The sequence below is a fragment of the Canis lupus genome, chromosome 13 (assembly GCF_011100685.1).
Source record: "Canis lupus familiaris isolate Mischka breed German Shepherd chromosome 13, alternate assembly UU_Cfam_GSD_1.0, whole genome shotgun sequence".
Lineage (NCBI taxonomy): Eukaryota > Metazoa > Chordata > Mammalia > Carnivora > Canidae > Canis > Canis lupus.
In genome coordinates this window covers 4,014,199-4,034,623 of record NC_049234.1, presented here as the reverse complement: position 1 = coordinate 4,034,623, position 20,425 = coordinate 4,014,199, and the positions used below count along the sequence as shown (strand labels likewise).

Sequence of the window (20,425 nt, the reverse complement as noted above, 5' to 3'; positions counted from 1 at the left end):
TAAGTTGTATCTTTAGTTGTATAAATTGTTACAGACTTGTACATTGAAGTAGACTTTTTAGTTAATAAGCTGTAGCTAAAATATATTACAAATAATATACTTGATTGCTATTAAGTATTGCTAGAAAATTTTTAACAAACTGGTTGTGTTTGTTTTCCTTTATACATAAATGTATTACAGAAAGAGAAAATAAAACCAATCATAGTTCTTTCAGTAAATCCTTAGTCTTAAATGTAGGTATCTTTCTTTTCTCTCTTCCACTTCTTCCCTCCCTTTCTTTTCTTCTATCCTACATGTAAGAAATGTTTCTGGTCTGAGGGGGGGAAAATGGAAACCGAGTATTTGCATGTTTACTCATGGATAGCAGAAATGTTAAAAGGCTTGTCATACAAATTTTAAACTAGCTTTATTATTTTTTATTTTTTTATTAAACTAGCTTTAATAAGATACCAGAGTTCTCTATAATTAAGCTTCCAGTTTAATAAAGTACCTTACTGGTTCAGAAATCTTTTCGTTATCCATATGTCTTACATTTTCTTCCTTTTCTTCTTCTTTTTTTTTTTTTCTTTTTAGATAAAAGACTTGATTTAGATGAGAGGTTTCACAGTGTAGGGGCAAGTAACATTTGTTCATTGTTTTCAGGCATTTGCAAGTAAAATTACTGGCATGCTTTTGGAATTATCCCCAGCTCAGCTGCTTCTCCTTCTAGCAAGTGAAGATTCTCTGAGAGCAAGAGTGGATGAAGCCATGGAACTTATTATAGCACATGGACGGTAATGTGTATAATTGGGGAGGCATTTCAGTTTAAACATTAACTACTTTATTTTTAGGATGGAGGTGCTACCATACCTTAAAATTTATACTAGAAGGTACACAATAATTAAATGTTTTTTTAAGAGATGGCTTAAAAACCATGAGATGGTTGAGTTTCACATGTGTTGCAAAGTTAGAATTTTAGCAGTAACAGGTTCTAAAAATCTTTTATACCTGATACTTAAAAATTACTTGTAAAAAGTACATACCAAATTCTCTACCAGAATAACCCTAATGGCAGAGGCTAGCTTCTTCAAGGAATCAGGGTGTAGTCCCTGAGTTCTTGCCATAAGCATGAAATTTCTTTTAGATCTCCTTATTTATCTTAAAAATCCATGCAAGTTTTTGCTTTCTGTTGTGTAACAGATTTGTTTTATATTAAAACTAAAAATACCTAATAGTTAAATTCTTTTTCCCGAGGTGACAAGTAAAAGTGACATCAGGAAAATATGCTAAACTTATTCTGTGCCTTCTATTGTAAGGCTAAATACTCAGTTTGAAGCTTTAGATGTAAATTTCTGTCTTTTCTTCCTAGTCATGATTTTGTTCAAGAAACCTAGATTGGATAGAATCCTAGAAATGGATAAGTGGGTAGGCTAAAGCACTGAAACTTAACAGCCTGTTTCATAGCCTTTGAATGGTCCAAGCCAAAAGACTATTGCTGGAAGTTTAGTTTCTTTGGTGGTAATTACCATTTTTCTTCTCAGGATTTTAATGTACTGTTTCTTCATTCCTTTTCCTGTCTCTGGAAGTAATCAGCACCCCGATAGAGCTTATGAGGAATGTGCATTTTGATAAAAAGATTTTTTTATGTAAGGTTGCTAATTTAGTAGGATTTTCTGTTGACTGCAAGTAATTTTCTGTTGACATGATATTCCTTTCAGCTGGCTATATAAAGTGAACAGTGAATTTATTAATATTCTAGAAAAATTAAACAGACTAAAGAATTTGATTCCTATGGTGACTGCCTTTTTTTTTTTTTTTTGGTGACTGCCTTCTGAGCATTTTTTGTTCTTTTACTACAATGTGAGCTTGAGCTTTTAGTCCCCCTGTGAAGACTGCATTTATATTTGTCTTAAATCAGGTAGCCCTTAGCTTATTATCTTGAATCACACACGTAGCATCTAATGTTTTTTTGTGTATATAATACTTTCTCTTTTCCTATAATTGTACTGCCTAATAAGTGTCCTGAATATTTTTAAAAATATATTTATAAATTCTTATAAATTCAAATGCATGTTTCTCTACACTAAGTTGTAGAAGTCTCTTTTATCTGGAATGTGAAAGGTTTTTGGTTTGTTTTTAGGGAAAATGGAGCTGATAGTATCTTGGATCTTGGATTATTAGACTCCTCAGAAAAGGTACAGGTAAGAGATGTTTTGTACATGTGTTAATAATTGGAACTCCAGTTTAGCACAGCCTGAATTAAGCTTTAATTTAGAGATGTCATGAATTTCTTAGGGCTTATTCCTCAAGAAAGAAATGAGTGCCAAAGCTGCAGAGAAAATGGGGCAGCAGTAAGGATGGCTTTTTTAGCACGTTGACCTATTTCATTCTTAAGCTAAGAACTTCATTGCCAACCATGGTGGAGCAGACCTGGTATAATCTTCTCTCTTCACTGATTAAAACTAAAAACTAAACAAAACGTGAAAAAGAACTGCCTGAGGATTCTGAAAAGTAGACAATAGCACACATATAATAGAGGGAAGTCAAATTGAAAAATGGCTGGTATGGCATTGTTTCAGGCAGGAGAGTAACGTCGGTCCCTTTTACTCCCATCTTAGCTGGAAGATAGAAAAGGCTTTGAGAACTAAACTGTAGTATAAACAACAATCCCAATGGTGCATATGCAGGGCAGACCCAAAAAGTATAATAAAAGGCTTTGAAAATTTGTTATCAGAACTACTGCACACAGATAATGACACTTCCAATCTGAATCTAGCCAGGTTGATTGCCTACTGAACCCCAAAACATCAACTTTCTCTTTCATTTTAACAAGACTCAGAGTTTTACAACTTAATATTCAAACGGCTAGGATACACCCCAAAATTATTCAACATACAAAGAACCAGAAAAGACTTAGTTCTCCTGGCAAAAGAACCAATAAGTGCTAACTTAAGATGACCTACTTGTTGGATTATCAAAGACTTTTATCTCCTATTCTATGAGATAGAGGTGTTTTTATCTCCTAGAACATGAGATAAAGTTAAGCACTAGTGAACTGAAAGAGGTTCATAGCAGAGAAATAGAAACTTTGAAAGAGAGCCAAGGGAAAAGTTTAGAATTAAAAGTACATCTAAAAGAAAAAAATTCAGTAGATAGGTTATTAGTAGAATAAAGGTGATAGGAAAGTGTCAGTTTAAAGATAGAAATTGTCCACTCTGAAGAACAGAGAGATTTTGAACTAAACAATTTCAGGAATCTGTGGGACCATATCAAAAGATCAGACATCCATGTCATTGAAGAGGAGAGACTGCTACAGGAAAATATTTGAAGAAACAGCAGCTGAAAACTTCCCAAATTTGGTATAAGACATAGATTTTATAGATTCAAGGTGGTCCGTGAACCCTAAATAGGATAAAGTGAAAGAAAACTATGTATATATATAATTGAATTGCTATAAAACTAACCAGCCAAAGAACAGTGCCTTACATATAGAGAACCAGTGTTTTGAAAGACTGGATTTTTTATCAGAAAGGTACTGGCCAGAAGGCAGTGGATCATTCATTCATTTCTTTTCCCCCTAAATTAATTAATTTATTTAAATTCAGTTTGTGGATCTTTCATTCTTAAAATGTTTCAAGAATTGTCAATCCAGAATTCTATATCCATCAAAAATCTTTAAGGAATTAGGGTGAAAGAAGCTACCAGTTTCATTAGTGATCTTAAATGGACAGAGAATTAGAAAAGTATAGGGATCCCTGGGTGGCGCAGCGGTTTGGCGCCTGCCTTTGGCCCAGGGCGTGATCCTGGAGACCCGGGATCGAATCCCACGTCAGGCTCCCGGTGCGTGGAGCCTGCTTCTCCCTCTGCCTGTGTCTCTGCCTCTCTCTCTCTCACTGTGTGCCTATCATAAATAAATAAACTTAAAAAAAAAAAATTTAAATGGACAGAGAAATTAAAGATTTAATAGGCATGAGCTTTATATATCACAGTTCTGAAAGGATGAATTTAAAAGTTTATTTACATTTAAATATAAATGTTGCTTTGCCTACCTGACTTCGCTTTGAATGATTTTAGACAACTAGTTCAAATATTTTGTTTTTAACATCAATCTTGGGTTGGGGGATGCCTGGGTGGCTTGGTTGGTTAAGAGTCCAAGTCTTGATTTCAGCTCAGGTTATGATCTCAGGGTCCTGAGTTGAGCCCTGTGGTACATGGAGGCTACATCTCCCTCTCCCTCCCCCACCCTTGTGTATGCACATGCTCTCTCAAATAAATAAATAAAAACTTAATAAAATCAATCTTGAGACTTAATTTGATGATCTTTTATTAGGAAAACCGGAAGCGTCATGGCTCTAGTCGAAGTGTTGTAGATATGGATTTAGATGATACAGACGATGGTGATGATAATGCCCCTTTGTTTTACCAACCTGGAAAAAGAGGATTTTATACTCCAAGGCCTGGCAAAAACACAGAAGCAAGGTTGAATTGTTTCAGAAACATTGGCAGGTAAAATAACTCTAATCTTATATTTGAATTTTTTAAAAATTTCAGTTTGAGACTTTCCTAAAACATTAGTTTTTAAAATGAATATATGTTCTTCATATTGATTAGAAATGAGGCTATAGAAAATTTCTCAAAATACTTGTGTATATATTATGTATGTATGTGTGGGGTTTATGTGTTTTAGAATTATTTTCAAATTTAAATATATTTCCCTGTTTTTATTTTTAGGATTCTTGGACTATGTCTGTTACAGAATGAACTATGTCCTATTACATTGAATAGACATGTAATTAAAGTGTTGCTTGGTAGGAAAGTAAGTGATTTTAATGAACCTAACTGCTTTTACAATTGCAAGAATTTCCTATTATAGCCGTTATATAAATCATTTTCAAACATTTAATGACATGGGAAAAAAAATCTCAATACATGGAGGAGATAGCATAGCAGTGTGGGTGACACAGGTGGGTGTTTGGGAATATCTGACAGACCTGGATCTTGATGCAGACAAATCCCCTGACACCTATGGCATATTTTCCCATTTACAAAATGGTAAAACTGTGAGTGCCTGGTAAGTGCTCAAAAGATTTTAACTATTATTTGTTCAAACAGGTGGTAGTGGAATTAGAAGTAGTATTCTACTGAAAAGAGCATTGTTGGCTTCAAAAATATATGTAAGATGTACAGGAGGGAGAGGGGACAAAAGAATTTTGAGAAAATACAATATAGCATGCTTGATATTTATCTCCAAGTGATAAAATTAGCTTAATTTCTTAATGCGCTTTGATAGTTTGTCTGCCTGTACATTCTATTATAATGGGCGGAGGCAGGGAAGCTACATCCTTTAAAACTTATGTATAATACTAATTATGCACTTTTTGATTTAAAACACAACTGCCAGTGTTCCTAAAGGTATTATAAAGAAATTACTTGACAAAACAATGAAATATTTTGGTCTTTTCCAGCAATGTATATCACAATGTGATATGAATTAGAATGTTAAAGCTGTAGTCTAATAATTTTCTTCAATCAAACCCACTGATGGTTTTCTAATACAGTATATCATTATATATGTGTGTGTGTGTGTGTGTATATATATGTAAGTACACATATATAATGATGTAAACTCTGACCCTATTGAATTCTTAGTTTTCCAGCTAAAATATTCTTGTGAAAAGAAGAAGTAGATTTAAAGCGCAGTAGCAGCTCAGAAATGTTGATGTGTTAAGCCTTTAACAAGGTTTATGGAAAAGATCATGGAGTTTATGGAAAAGATCATGGATCATAGACTCAAGTCTAACCCAATGATCTGATCTTCAGCAAGTTGCTGAATTCCTTTGAGCATCAGATTCATCGTCTAGAATTAATAATCTATATTTTAGATTATAATCAAGACTAAGTAGGATGTATATACAAGAACAAGCTGCTCAGCATAATCACTGTTTAATAATTAGTGCAGGTTTTCCAAATAAGTTATTTTGGAACTTAAACTCCTCCACTTACTGGCCTTAAATTTTTTTTCAAAATATATATTACACTTTTTATACTTTGAAAGTTAAATAATTATCAAAGATTAACATTTTACCTTTTTAAATCAGTTATATTTAGTGGAATATTCTCTAGATCTTCAAATTAGATAAAATTCAGTAAAGATGTTTCATAATTGAGTTTCATGTGATTGCTTTCTTAGGTCAATTGGCATGATTTTGCTTTTTTTGACCCTGTGATGTATGAGAGTTTACGGCAACTCATCCTTGCTTCTCAGAGTTCAGATGCTGATGCTGTTTTCTCTGCAATGGATTTGGCATTTGCAATTGACTTGTGTAAAGAAGAGGGTGGAGGACAGGTAAAGCAAATATGTAATTTTCTGACTCTGGCAAGAGAATTTGGTTAGTCTGTTTTACTTTTCTTACGTAGAAACAATTTACTTGGGGACAGAACAAGAAACACACAAACCTACAGAGAAAAGACATAACAGCTGACAGGCAGAAAGAGAGATGGAAAGTTAATGAGATGGACTGAAAGAAGAGTTTTTTGTACTTATTCAGGTCTAAAATTTTTGCATCTCTTAGATACTTGTCATATACAGAATTATCTTTTTATTTTTAATTTTAGAGACAGTAAGGGGGTTGGGGCAGAGGGAGACAAAGAAACTGTAAGTAGACTCTCTGCACTGAACGCAGAGCCTGACCTGGGGCTCGATCTCACTACCCTGAAATCATGACCGGAGCTGAAACCAAGAGTTGGACGTGTAACTGACTGTGACACCAGATGCCCTCAGAATTGTCTTTTAGATTTTAGAATTTTAGCAAATTGTTTTATGAACGGTAGACTTATTACTGCTTTGACAAAATTGCTTTTAAATGACAGTGCAAATTTTTTTTTACAGGTTGAACTTATTCCTAATGGTGTAAATATACCAGTGACTCCCCAGAATGTTTATGAGTATGTGCGGAAATATGCAGAACACAGAATGTTGGTAGTTGCAGAACAGCCATTACATGTGAGTAACTTTCTCAAAAGTGTTCTTTGAAAAAAAAATAAATAAATAAAAAAAAAAAAAAAAAAAAAAAAAAGTGTTCTTTGATTTGATGAGGCTGTTTGTGTCTTCATGTGTGGTAAACTAGTTCAGTGTATATTCAGCTTGCCTATGAAAGGTTAAAATTTTTAAACCAGACTAATTTATGTACAATGTAAATTACACCTGACTCCAGACCAAGCAGTATCTTTTTTGGTAAAATGGTTTGAAAAAACCATGTAATCATCCGAAAATCAATTTGGAGTGTAAAAGTTTGGAAAGGAAATAACTACTGTCATAGGGTCCTTCTACCACCCATTTGTTTAGGTGATTAGAGGGACTCCAACACAATGATAGCCATGGTTTATTATAGCAGAAAGACTCACAGCAAGGGAAAAAAAAGCACATCAGACCAAGTCCAGAGGACTCTAGGTGCAGCCTTCCAAAGTTCTCTCTCTCAGGCCATGTGCTGTCACAAAGAACATACCTCTTTCCTTCAGCAGTGAACTACAGAAACACTATACAGTGTTTGTACTTTGTAAGAGTTGCAGCCCAGGGTTTTTTGTTTTGTTTTGTTTTTTCGAAGCCAGTCCTGTAAGCATTTTCTGCCTATGCAGCCAGCCAAGATTACCGAAATTCATCACAGATTACACTGTTTGCGCAGCCTAGGCAAGCTAATAAAGCAGGGTTCATTGCTCCAGGCTTTCAAAATAGCCATATCAGTAAAGCCAAGTTTCAAGATGCCAGCCAAGGACCATCCCCCTTAGTGAGGGCCTCCTAAAGAGCCACATCAGGCCTGCTGTGTATGTCAAGTGTTCTGATCCCTATGCTAGGAATAATTATGCAGGCTCTGGAGCCATAGTGTCAGGATTCTAATCATGGCTACAACACCCTTTAGCTACATATGACATTAGCAAACCACGTAGTATTTTATGCCTTGGTTCCCTTCTGTAAAATGATAGAATTAAATGTATTAATAATGTAAGCTGTTTAGAACCATTGTAATTTCTTAGTAAGTGTCTAGATTTTGGATTTGTCATTATGAGACTTTTCATAGGATGTGACAGGATAGCATGTTTGACAAATTGAAGCTATTTAATGTCTAGCCTGTTAATATAATTATTTCAGTTAAATCCTGGTATATAACAATACTATTTCACTTTCAAGCCTGTGGCCTATTCATGATGCCTTTCTTTTTTTTCCCCCTCTGCCTCTTTTGAATCTGTTAAATTCAAAATACAGAACTTAATTTCTTTCTTTCTGGTTTAAAATGAAAACTAGTATTTTTAGGCTGCTAAAATTCGATGTTGGGTTTTAACAGTAATGCTACGTGGAAAATAAAGTACTGAGACTAATAAAAAGGTAATTTTTAAAATATTCTGTAGGCAATGAGGAAAGGTCTACTGGATGTGCTTCCAAAAAATTCATTAGAAGATTTAACAGCAGAAGATTTTAGGCTTTTGGTAAATGGCTGTGGTGAAGTTAATGTTCAGATGTTGATCAGTTTCACTTCTTTCAATGATGAATCAGGTACGAAATTTTTTGAATGTTTTAAGGAATAAACTAGATATATTTATAGGGTTTAGAAATGCTGTGTTATTAAGTTGTTTAAAGTTTTTTGTCTATATTTTTAAGATGATGGTTTAGCCATTAGGTTATTCTTAATTCTTTGCTTATTTTGCTAGGTTGTAAAGGATATGTGGTTGGTTTAGTATGAATACAAGTAAAAGTTCTCTGTGGTGAGCAAGTACATAAAAGGTTTTTTATAAACTAAGAAAAAATAATCCATTTGACAATTCTATTGGTCTTTCTAATTCATTTCTGTTAGACTCCCTAATTAAAGAATTTAACCACATGGTGTTTGCTTTGTAGAAGTGATGGAAAGCTCACTTAGAAACAATACACACACACACACACACACACACACACACACACAAAGAAACAACACACACTCGGAGAATCTAGAAAGAATAGCAAGTTGTAGTAATAATCCTCCTAGAATAACATTTAGTTTTAGTGCCTGATTTGCTAGAACTCTGTTTTCAAAGTCCCATAAGCCTAAGAATAGAATTTTAGCTGTCACTATTCAGTAAAACATTGGAAGCTCCAAGAAATTCCCCACATGTTCAGAATTACTGTGTACATGAAGGTACCAGTTTTCCTCCCTTTTTCATATTTTGCAAACAGCTTCAGCTAAATTCTAGTAAGTTATATTTGGATAAATTTTGTTTTTTCTTTGGCAACATACAGATTCATTATATAATGGTTTTTATGCTTTTTAATATAATTTTCAGTGCTTGTTGAGATAAGAATTTGTCTCATTTCAAACCAAAAACTGAAGAGGGGAAGATAAATACCTCACCAAGTATGATCCTCAGATAAGCAGCAGCATCTAGAAGTTTTTTTAGGAATGCAGAATCTTCGTTCCTTTTAGCCCTTCCCCCCAAACCTAGTAAATGAAAACCTGCATTTTAAAAAGATCCCCTAGGTGATTTGTAAACTCATTAAAATTTGTGAAGCACTGGTTTAAGTTCATGAGAGGACTCATGAGTTACAGCTGGGATTAAAGCCTTGTGATTATGAATTTTGAGGCTGTCAGTCCATTTTTCTTGGTCATCCTAAATCAGGGTTGATTAATGAGCTGTAGAGGTTTTATAATTATGAAAATAATTCCTAATACAGGAAATTAGGACTAATACTCCTGATCCTAACATTTCAATTTTATATCTATTTTTATAAGAAGTAATATTTTAAAATAACTGGTACAGTATACTGGATTTATATTCTTCATTCTTAGGAGAAAATGCTGAGAAGCTCTTGCAGTTTAAGCGTTGGTTCTGGTCAATAGTAGAGAAGATGAGCATGACAGAACGACAAGATCTTGTAAGTTAAAAATTCACAAAATTTGTAGAAGAAAAATATGAAATTTTAAAATACTGTGTATGATAACCTTTTAAGCTTGTAAACAGTGGTTGGCCATTTTAATTTTGGCTAAGGAAATTGCAGAAAGGTGGATATCTAAGGCAGTTTTAGTTTTTCTACTCTAGAACTGAAAACCTGAAGTATTAAAAAAGCCTGTAAGCAGAGTGAAATGCATTTCGCTGATGATATGCTGTCCTTAGTCCCAGAAGATAATACCGGTTTATTCAGTTGAGACATATTTCTTTTTCCCTATAGTGCTTATATATGCTAGCTGCTCCCCTTTTTTTTTTTTTTTTTTAAGATTTTATTTATTTATTCATGAAAGATACACAGAGAGAAAGGCAGAGACGTAGGCAGAGGGAGAAGCAGGCTCCAGGCAGGGAGCCTGATGTGGGACTTGATCCTGAGACTGCGGATCACGCCCTGGGTCAGCGGCAGGTGCTCAACGGCTGAGCCACCCACGCGTTGCAAAATTTTTGAATAAAATAATCTTGATGTTATCTGTATACTAGGAATAGAGTAGCTTGTGGGTATTAAGCCCATGATCTTAATCTTACCTACTCATCAGAATCATCAACTACATAATGTAAACTTTGGTTATAGAGAAAAGCCTACTATAAGTCGGTGGAATCTATGTCCAACTTTGAGTATATAACCAAATCAACCTGTCCATTAATCTTGAAAAGCAGTCTTCACCTGACTTTCTTTTAGAAATTTGAGGGACTTTCCTTACCTGGAAAAACCTGAGATCTTTCAACTCATACTCCTCATAGTTCCCTGCAACATTTCCCCTCTCAAACCAGCCTTAATTCTCAGTAACTAAAACCATACCACTTTTGGAATATATGTAAAAATGATCCACTTTCTAGATATATCCTTCAATTTTATTTGAGAGGGAAAATGGTTAGGTGTGCGGGAAAGCCCAGATACTTGGGAGTTTTCCACTTATCTTCAGTTGAGACAGTAACTTATTTTTCGGATGGGTGGGGTTCTGCATTTAGCACTCCTTAATTTTTACATGGTCCCAGGAACCTTCCATATTTCTGTACTACAGTGAGACAAGTTCTTAGGTAGTCTTAGCTGTCAGTTCTATTCTTGGTTTAGCCACTCTGGTAATTTCCATTTAGGTTGTTCCCTGGGTAGTAGATTCCATATAATTGGTCCTAATAGCATATCTGTCCTTGTTGGTTTCATGGTCAGGGTTCTCTAAGAAAGGGTCCATATAAAACCAGAAATGATTGGCTATCTAAACCTAGTTTTAATTTTCTGTTTTTAAACCAATAAATCCTTAGTCTAGTCAGTCAAGTTAAATTTCACTACAGTTTCCATCTTCTAATGGAAGATCTCCCTTTGTAAATGGCCTCAGAATCTCCTATAAACAGCTTTAATCATTCTATTTGTAGGGTATATCAAGGGGTATATATTTCCCTCTCTTTTGGGAAGAATGCTTCACAGTTGGTTTTATCCTGATGTGTCTGAGAAGACCTGAAGGACATAAGAATATATATAATAGACTATATTCAGAGCAAACTATTCTCCATGAATTATTAGTCCTGCAAATTATAGGGTATTTTGGACTATTGGGTAGTTCCTTCCCCTCTTAGTCACAGTTCACTAGTAAAAATTCTGCAAAGTCATATAGTATTTCTTTTCTTCCAACTTTAAGGATGTCCAGCAATGGTAGTTATCTATCCTGGCTAATCATATCCATCTTTGGAGAAATTTACTTGTAAAATGAGTGGATTGGACCAGCTTTATCTCTAGAGCATCTTTTATAAAGTTCTTTGAAGATTTTGTAGACCCTGACACTTAGAAGGGATCCTTTTTGTGCCCCCCTTCTATATAGAATTAGATGAGATTTCTCATTAAAATGATTTTCAGGAAAGCAAATTACAGTTAACCCTTGAATGATAATGCAGTTGAAAATCTGAGTGTGACTTTTGACTCCCCCGAAACTTTACTAATATAATAGCCTACTATTCATCAGAAGGCTACCAATAACACATACTTTGTATGTTATGTGTATAACTGTATTCTTAAAATAAGCTAAAGAAAATCATAAGGAAAATACATTTACAGTACTATATGTGGTGTATTTATAAAAAAAAAAATTTGCATGTGGGGCACTTGGTAGGCTCGGGTTGGAGTAAGCGACTCGATTTTGGGATTGTGGTTTGGAGCCTCACATTGGGTGCAGAGATTACTTCTAAAAAATCCACATGTAAGTGGACTCATGTAGTTCAAACCCATGTTGTTCAAGGGTCAACTGTAGTTCGTTTAGGTTTTCTAGTCACTTTGGGATATTGGATACATTTGTCTGTTTAGTTGTATACTTTGGAATGCATTAGATTTAAAAAACCTTATCTTTAAGAAATAGGAACTAAGCACTGGAAGAATATATGTGTATGTATGTATGTATAGATCAATGAGGAATGATATAAAGTACAGAAGTTAACATTTATCTTATTTACACTTACACTGTGTCACACAAAGTAGATATTACTATAATAATTGAGTCTTACTACATTTATTTCTGTTTCACAGTGTAGTACTGAAAATACTGGGTTATTTTGCTGGTAGATAAAATGCAAAACAACTTTTTTGATAACCTATATGAATTTTTAAACTTTTTTGGAGACCTTATTTATGCCCTATTTCCACTAAAAGCCACTGGAAAGGCCCATTGAGAAACTGAGGTCCTGAAACATAGTCATTTTTCTACTTCCCCAACACTTTTTTCTTTTCTGACCCTTTTCAGAACAAGAAATAAATCTAAAACCCAGTTCAAAATAATAGCCCTCTGTAGGTTTTAACGAAAGAATGGGACTCTGTGTACATACTGTCAGAATTAATGTTAATCCATTAAAAGCCAAAGATTGTAATTCTTATATTCCTGTTCAGGTTTACTTTTGGACATCAAGCCCATCATTACCAGCCAGTGAAGAAGGATTCCAGCCTATGCCCTCAATCACAATAAGACCACCAGATGACCAACATCTTCCTACTGCAAACACTTGTATTTCTCGACTTTACGTCCCACTCTATTCCTCTAAACAGATTCTCAAACAGAAGTTGCTACTCGCCATTAAGACCAAGAATTTTGGTTTTGTGTAGAGTATAAAAAGTGTGTATTGCTGTGTAATATTACTAGCTAATTTTGTAGATTTTTTTCCATTTGTCTATAAAAGTTTATGGAAGTTAATGCTGTCACACCCCCTGGTGGTACCTTAAAGAGATTAAATGCAAACATTCCTTGCTGAGTTTGTAGCTTACAGGCCTGAGGAGCACTAGCAACATTTGAATATAATGGTTTGCTAGTTGACAACTTCTGGGTCTAACCCCAGCCAAAGATGACAGCAGAACAACATAATTTACACTGTGATTTATCTTTTTGCTGAGGGGAAAAATGTAAAATGTTCTGAAAATTCACTGCTGCCTTTGTGGAAAGTGTTTCAGCAAAGGTTCTTGTATAGAGGGAATAGGGAATTTCAAAATAAAAAATTAAGTATGTTCTGTGTTTTCATTTTAACTTTTTTTATGGTGTTTAATTTGTGGTTGGCTGCAATTGTGTATCATGTATATGGAACTTGTAAAAAGTTCTGGACATTCAGATCTTAAGAGATGAAATCACTTTTACCTATAAAAACCACTTTTATTGCGGTTTATTTTAGCTGCATTGAGCTCTAGGATATTAAATGATATCACTAATATTTTGCATGTAATTTGTTCATTTGAGTAAGGGCACTTTTTTGTACATATGATGGGGCCAATGCACAATACTTTATCACAATCAACTTTTTTTCTTTGTATCCCTGTTTCAATGAGCAGTCAGTCAGGAGGTTACTGCACTTCAGTTCTAATCAGACATTTGTACTGAGGTATTTCAGTTATGTAAACTCAGCCTGGGCACTTTCTGATAACTGTAAAATGTTTTATAAGATCATGATTATTGAAGATACATTTTGGAAAATTTTAAATGTTCGTGAGCAGCTTAACTACTTTTGTATCTAGCCTTTTTTAAGTATCTTGTTACATTTACTTTTTTAAATAAAGAAATTACAGAAGAAATGTCAAGTAATATTGAAGAAACAATAGTTTTTATTTATGTAGTTGTACATTTTTAAACTAAGGGTAATACACCAACATGGTTATGTGCATAAAAATTTTTGATTTAAAGAAAAAGTTTATATACACATGGACTATAAGAAAGAGAAGAAAATCAGTCCACATTTTACAGTTAGCAGAGAATCCGTATGGCACTGGCCAGGCCACCTTTTCTTTTTACAAATGAGGGAAGTGAAGTGTGACCCTTGCTTGGCATAGGATGTTAACTCACTTTTACTTAGTAACTAAGTGACAGGTTCTTTTTTGATGACCCATTATGTAGCCTAGGACCAAGATCTCTAAATTCTTGTGGTTTTAGTAGCTTTATTCAATGGCCTAAGGAACACTTTTCTAAGTCTTCAAAAAGTGACTTAAACTAGTTACTTTACATATTGAAAATGAGAGAAATTCTCTGAAATCTCTTACCTTTCAAATCCTTTAAGAGGACTCCTGGCCTTTGGGATGTTTTTAATATTCAAAGGCGCTAGGCTTTTATTATATAACTTCCTCCAGAAGACTGAACCATGTGATATTCTCAGCCCTGCTGACACAATAAATATTAAAAACTAAAATGATAGTAGTGAAATTCATTGTATTACTTAAAAGTTACACAACATGCTGTATTAGATTTGTGTAAATTAACCAAAGGTTATTTTACAAAGTGAGACATTGGTTTTTATGTCTAAATGCTATTTCTGAATAAATGAAATAGTAATTAGATTAGGAGCTAATTATAATTATCATCAGTGTGTCTGAAAGAGATAAAAATTTATATATCACCTTAACTTCTGTATGCACATGATGGGATTGATAAAATATTAAATGAAAACAAACTAGATATGATTAGGACATTTGAAACCCTAATTGTGAACTTATTTTTAATAGTTATTGAAAGAATGAAAATATTTAAAATAATGCACAATGTCTTAAGTCTTCCTAAATCAAGATTTTGGTTAAAATGCTTTTAGAACTATTAAAAGCAGAGTGAGTTTTTTTTTTTTTTTTTTTTTTTTTTTTTTTAAGTAAAGCATAAAATGGTTCTAAATGGAAAATAAAGTCATGTAAAATAAAGTTCTCTTTTGGTCTTGTTTAGTGATTAAATCTAACAACTGAAAACAAATTTAGGAAGAGAAGACCAAGAATGAACTTTACTGAGAGGTTTTCATTACTGAGAGGTTTTCAATGTTTTGCTACTTTTACCCTTTTCCCTCCTAAATCATCTGAATTTCTTGACTATCCTATATAATAACAGCTTACTGAGACAGACTTGAGGTTTTTAATAGTATGATACCACTATTCAGTACTTGCCCCTGAACATTTTTCTTCTAAAGATGATTATTCCTGTCTGTTTAAAGGTAGCCAGCAATTTCGAGGTCTGAACTCAAAACAGCTTTCTTTGAGGTCGTAGTTCTCCTTCTACTCTATGCATTAGATTCCCTGGTAGAGTTTGTTACTGCAGATTTCCTAATCTTTGTCCATCCTTTTGATCATATTCTGATTCAGTGGAGTACAGAAATCTTTATCTTAAAACCGCATCCCAGGTGATTTCTGAAACAATGCCCAAAGAACATTCTTTTTTCACAAATGTAAACCCACCCTATTGTCCTTGGAGTCAAATTTTTCCTACTTAAAGCCTATGGAAAAATATTTTTGCCAGTCATCTAGCCCTGGATTAGGTTCTTCTAATGAAAGTGTCTTCAATAGGCTGATTGAAAATATTTTCAGTGTTTAAATTAACCTAAGTGGGTAAAAGCATGGACAGAGATTAATTCTTCTCTAAACACCATTTGATTAATGTAGAGATGTATTTAAAATAGGACTTGTTTATTCATTTCAAAATACTTCATAAGCAAATTACCTTGTTACCTCTCTTCAAATTAAAAAAAAAAAACTGCATTGCTAAGACTATGCAAAATGAAGTTTCTCTTAATTATTTTTACTCAGTACTTAACTATGTGCCAGGCACTTTGTCAAGTGCTTTACATATAGGATCTCCTTTTATCCTATGAGAAAGGGGCTATTGCCGTCCTCACAGGAAACTAGACACAGGTTAAACAAACTTGCTCAAGTTTACACAGTTACGAAGTGCTGAAGTGAGGTATGACTCTTGGCATTCTGGAGCTTGCATTCCTAAACATTGCACTGTACTATTTTGTGGAAGGTATGCTTATAAGCAAGTACGTTGGTCATTAACGGTTCTGATAACCCAATTTGTGTATGTGTTTGTGTAGGGAATTTCCTCCATACCATTAAGCAATGCACCAATACTAGCACACTTTAACTCATTCTGACACTATCTACCTGGAAATAGTATCAGATTCTATAGGGTCAAGCGCTCAGTGCCACAAGACTGCCCTTCACCTCAGATGTCAATTGCAAGCCTAGGTTTTTAACTGTACTTCTGACTGACCAGCTGTAAATCAGAGATTCCTGTGAACCCCTCCTTGGGTTTGAATGATTTGCTAGAGTGGATCACCAAATTCAGAGAAACATTTTGCTTACTAGATCATTGGTTTATTGCAAAAGGATATAACTCAGGAGCAACCAGATGGGAGATAAGCATAGGATAAAACATTAAAGGGTGTGGAGCTTCCATGCCCTCTCCAAGCATGCGACTTTTCCTGCATTTCCACAGGAAATCTTGAAGCTCTCTGAACCCTAGTCCTCTGTTTTCATAGAGGCTCTTATATAGATTAAATCTTGGCTACTGATGACTGATTGAACTTACCAGCACCTTTCCCCTTCTCCTGAAGTGTGTGTGTCCATGCACGGTGCACATGGGACAAACCCTGTAATTACATGGGATTCCCCTGGCAACCAGCTTCCATGTTTAGGTGTAGTCCAGAAGTTAACCTCAGTCTAACAAATGACAATTTTACCACTCATCACTTAAATTCCAAGGGTTTTAAGAAGAGCTCTTTGCCAGAAAAGACAACAAAGACCAAATATGTATTTCTTACTATAAATCACAATACCACAGTGCATGCCTGGGTCTTCAAACATGGATATTTTTATAGCAAAACAAAAGGTCAGAAGGTAGCATATTACTAGAATCCCATTCAGTCATTAATAATCCAGTTCATCATCGTCTCATATGAAAATGTCTCCCAGGGTGAAACCACTCAGGTTTGCAAGCTTCTATTGTATCTTGTCAGATTCCAAAAGCAGGAGTGGTGTCAAAAATAATATGCCTTCACCCTTTCAGGCAGCTGGTGTTATCAAGCTAAGAGACAATACGGTCTCTTGCTCTGAGCCTCTTTCTAGGTGTCAATGTAATACTTACTGGGTTTCCCTCATTATATAACTCATTGATTCACTCTTTTACCCATAGCTACTATTTTTCCTTTTCTCCATTTATACCCAAACTTTTCCACCCTTGGAGGGGACATTAGGTTTGGCCATTGTGCTGGTCTAGATTGCAGACACCAGTACCAGCATAGCAAGTCCCTCCTCCTCAAGTCCACTTTTGTTCAGATAAAGTAAGATTACACAGGTACAAAACTAATGGACTATTTTTACTACCAGGCAATATAGCTGAATTAAGTTAGCCTGAATTTGGCAGATAGGGTGAAGGTAAATCCTGCCTCATCAGGCCCTTAGGAACTGTGACAGAAAGGTTAAAAACACAGTTAATAGATTCTTGCTTAAGAATCTCCCTGCTTCCAGCCCTTGTAGTTAAAATAGCGCTGATCTATTCCTATCAAGTAGGAAGAAAAAAATAGAGGTTATGTGGGGAAGAAAGAATATTCACACCTTCTCCAGCCTCTCTTCCCCAGATCCAACAGAAAAAATAAATAGTAGGGACACTTATTTACTCTCACTCATGTTAACACTGAGTGTCAGCACACATCCATAAAGGCATAAAAGCCAGCCCTTTATTTCTCCATTTTAGACAACCAGTGTTTTAAATGCTCATTCCAATTCTCTATCAAACTACTACTCTGAGGGAGAATATCTCTGCCCATTGTTGGACATTACAGGCTGTAAAGTATGTTTGTTCCTTGGTCTGAAGAAATGACTAGTCATCCAAATTGGTGTAGTATTTGTTCTGGTTTTTTCATAATACTCTGAGCATTTGCATACACTACTAGGTATGCAAACCCCAATTCATAATCAGGGTCTATTCCTGTCAGGACCCAACTGTAACTCCCCCAGGCTACCAGCATCGGTTTGACTTGCCAGGTATGTTCAGGGCCTTCCAACCAGAGAACCTGTCATATGGTCATCCACAGTCTGTCTCCTTTGCAGACAGAATAGCTCTTATTGGCATTTTGTGCCTCAGAAAGTACAAGAGGGATAGGTTTACATTCATCCCATCTCTTCACTGCTGCAGTGCCCCCATATCCGTTTATTTCATGGACCCAGGTGACCATCTCAAGTGACCACACATGAATATCTACTGCTCATTGATTCCAGTCACTTTCCAAAGCTGGAAGGGAATTCTTTTGATGGACATTTACATGTCCTACTTTAATTCATTCTTCAAATTTCCACAGGGCTATGCTCAATATGGGCATCTCTTTAAATGGGCCAGGTTTCTCCACTGGCCACTGCCCAGAAGGTAGTAAAAACCTAAACATAAGGACTTTTTACCACTGTTCAATTCTTCTGTCACTGCACAACCAGACTGATCTAATTTTACCTTCTTTAATTAGAGTGGTGGCTTCCAAACAATGTTGTCCATTCACCTTGAAATTGCCATCCATAGACCAAGCAGCTCTGTTGGTCCATCAAAAGCTGTTTTAGGGCACTATTCAAGTGACAACAAAATTCAGCCACTTCTCATATAGTTCTGTCAGTCCTATGGGATAAGAGCCTCCTTCCTTGTAAGTATCTCCTCCTTGCATTCCCCAGGCAGCCTAATCCCACATAAACCATTCCATTTTACTATGGAATCCTCTGGGCACTGTCATCTCTATTAGAGAATTTCCTGGACATCTAAGATGTGGGTATTTCAGGTTTCAAGATCATGTTATGTCCTTCAGTTATAGGAATTACTTCAATAAATAATGTCAGAGAGCAAGGTAGTAAATGCCCCTCTAATGGAAATTCTCTCGTCCAAAATCCCAGTGGTCATCCCTAGCTCTTGCCATAAGCCCCAGTCTATGCTCCACATATGGCTATTGCAGAGAATTTTAGCACTCCAGCTTCCATTCCACACTGTGTGGACTCAGGCAATCATTAATTCCCACTTAGCACGTTCAATTTACACTGCTTGTAGGGTGGATTTACAGGTCTTCTGTTTTATAGAACTAGGTAGGGAAAATATTCTCCGTAAGATATAATGTCCATCTATATACAATCAAGTAAAAGAGATGCAATCACTTCTCAAAAAGCCTGTTCAAACACATCAATTCTTCTACAAACTTACTGTTATTCCATCAACTCTTATATTCCTAACTATAGTCTCCATTAGGATTTTGTTGACAGGTTTTGGTTTTACAATACTAGATGGAAGAAGTGTTCCTCAGTTGGACATAATATCCATTCCCATAAAACATCCAGGTAAGGGAGACACAACTTCTTTACAAATAGTCCTCAACTTACGACAGTTTAAGATTTTTCAACTTTGTGATGGTGCAAAAACGATATGCTTTAAGTAGAAATTGTACTTTCAATTTTGAATTTGGATCTTTTCCTGGATCAGTGGTATGTGGTAATGATAATCCCTTGTAATGCTGGGCAGTGGCAGTAAGCTGAAGCTTCTAATCAGCCATGTGACAGCCATGTGATAACAAGGGTAAATAACCAATATGGGCAGCCCTGGTGGCTCAGCGGTTTAGCGCCGCCTTGGGCCCAGGGTGTGATCCTGGAGACGTGGGATCGAGTCCCACATTGGGTTCCCTGCATGGAGCCTGCTTCTTCCTCTGCCTGTGTCTCTGCCTCTCTCTGTCATGAATAAATAAATAAAATCTTAAAAAAAAAACAAAAAACAAAAAACCACACGCAAGCAGCCATTCTGTACCTATACAACCACTTTTTTTTAGTACAGTACTCATTAAATTGCATGAGATAATCAACACTATTATAAAATAATATATGATTTTGCCCAATGTAGGCTAATGTAAATGTTCTAAGCACATTTAGGGTAGGCTAGGCTGAGCTATGATACTTGGTAGATTAGATCTATTAAATGCATTTTCAATTTAGGATGGCTTTATCAGGACATAAACCCCATTGTAAGTTTTAAGTGAAGAAAGATCTGTATATAATACCTGCCTAAACATTCCAACTTTCATAATCATATCAACCAGGAGTCAGGGTTTCACCAATGGGTTTTAGTATCACAGTTCAAGGAACTCCTATACCAAGGAACCCCAGAAACTCTTCATCTCTGGACTACTTTACTCAATCTTGTACAAAAGACTTTGGATCTCCACTTAAGTGTGAAGCTGGGGAACC

The 20,425-nt window shown here is 35.2% G+C and overlaps 1 protein-coding gene and 1 long non-coding RNA gene across 27 annotated transcripts in view; one reads left to right on the top strand and one right to left on the bottom strand.

Annotated features, from left to right (window-relative positions):
- UBR5 (ubiquitin protein ligase E3 component n-recognin 5) overlaps nt 1–13,993 on the top strand; it is a 135,960-nt gene extending 121,967 nt beyond the window's left edge. For all 6 annotated transcript variants that reach the window (XM_038555240.1, XM_038555239.1, XM_038555237.1 and 3 more), the window contains exons 51-59: nt 643–773; nt 2,120–2,180; nt 4,310–4,485; nt 4,711–4,795; nt 6,170–6,325; nt 6,869–6,982; nt 8,383–8,527; nt 9,795–9,880; nt 12,821–13,993. In XM_038555240.1, coding sequence (XP_038411168.1) covers nt 643–773; nt 2,120–2,180; nt 4,310–4,485; nt 4,711–4,795; nt 6,170–6,325; nt 6,869–6,982; nt 8,383–8,527; nt 9,795–9,880; nt 12,821–13,033 — 1,167 coding nt within the window. In that variant the 3' untranslated portion in view covers nt 13,034–13,993. The remainder of the gene's footprint in view (nt 1–642; nt 774–2,119; nt 2,181–4,309; nt 4,486–4,710; nt 4,796–6,169; nt 6,326–6,868; nt 6,983–8,382; nt 8,528–9,794; nt 9,881–12,820) is intronic.
- The window catches only part of LOC102156908, a 166,219-nt gene that overhangs the window by 102,865 nt on the left and 42,929 nt on the right, over nt 1–20,425 (bottom strand). For 11 of the 21 annotated variants that reach the window (XR_005368451.1, XR_005368454.1, XR_005368453.1 and 8 more), the window contains exon 2: nt 14,450–14,564. This is a non-coding gene — a long non-coding RNA (uncharacterized LOC102156908). Of the gene's footprint in view, nt 1–4,286; nt 4,437–6,064; nt 9,447–10,359; nt 11,405–14,449; nt 14,565–15,619; nt 15,867–20,425 lie in introns of those variants that run through there. The other 10 variants (XR_005368466.1, XR_005368464.1, XR_005368463.1 and 7 more) reach the window with 4 other exon arrangements.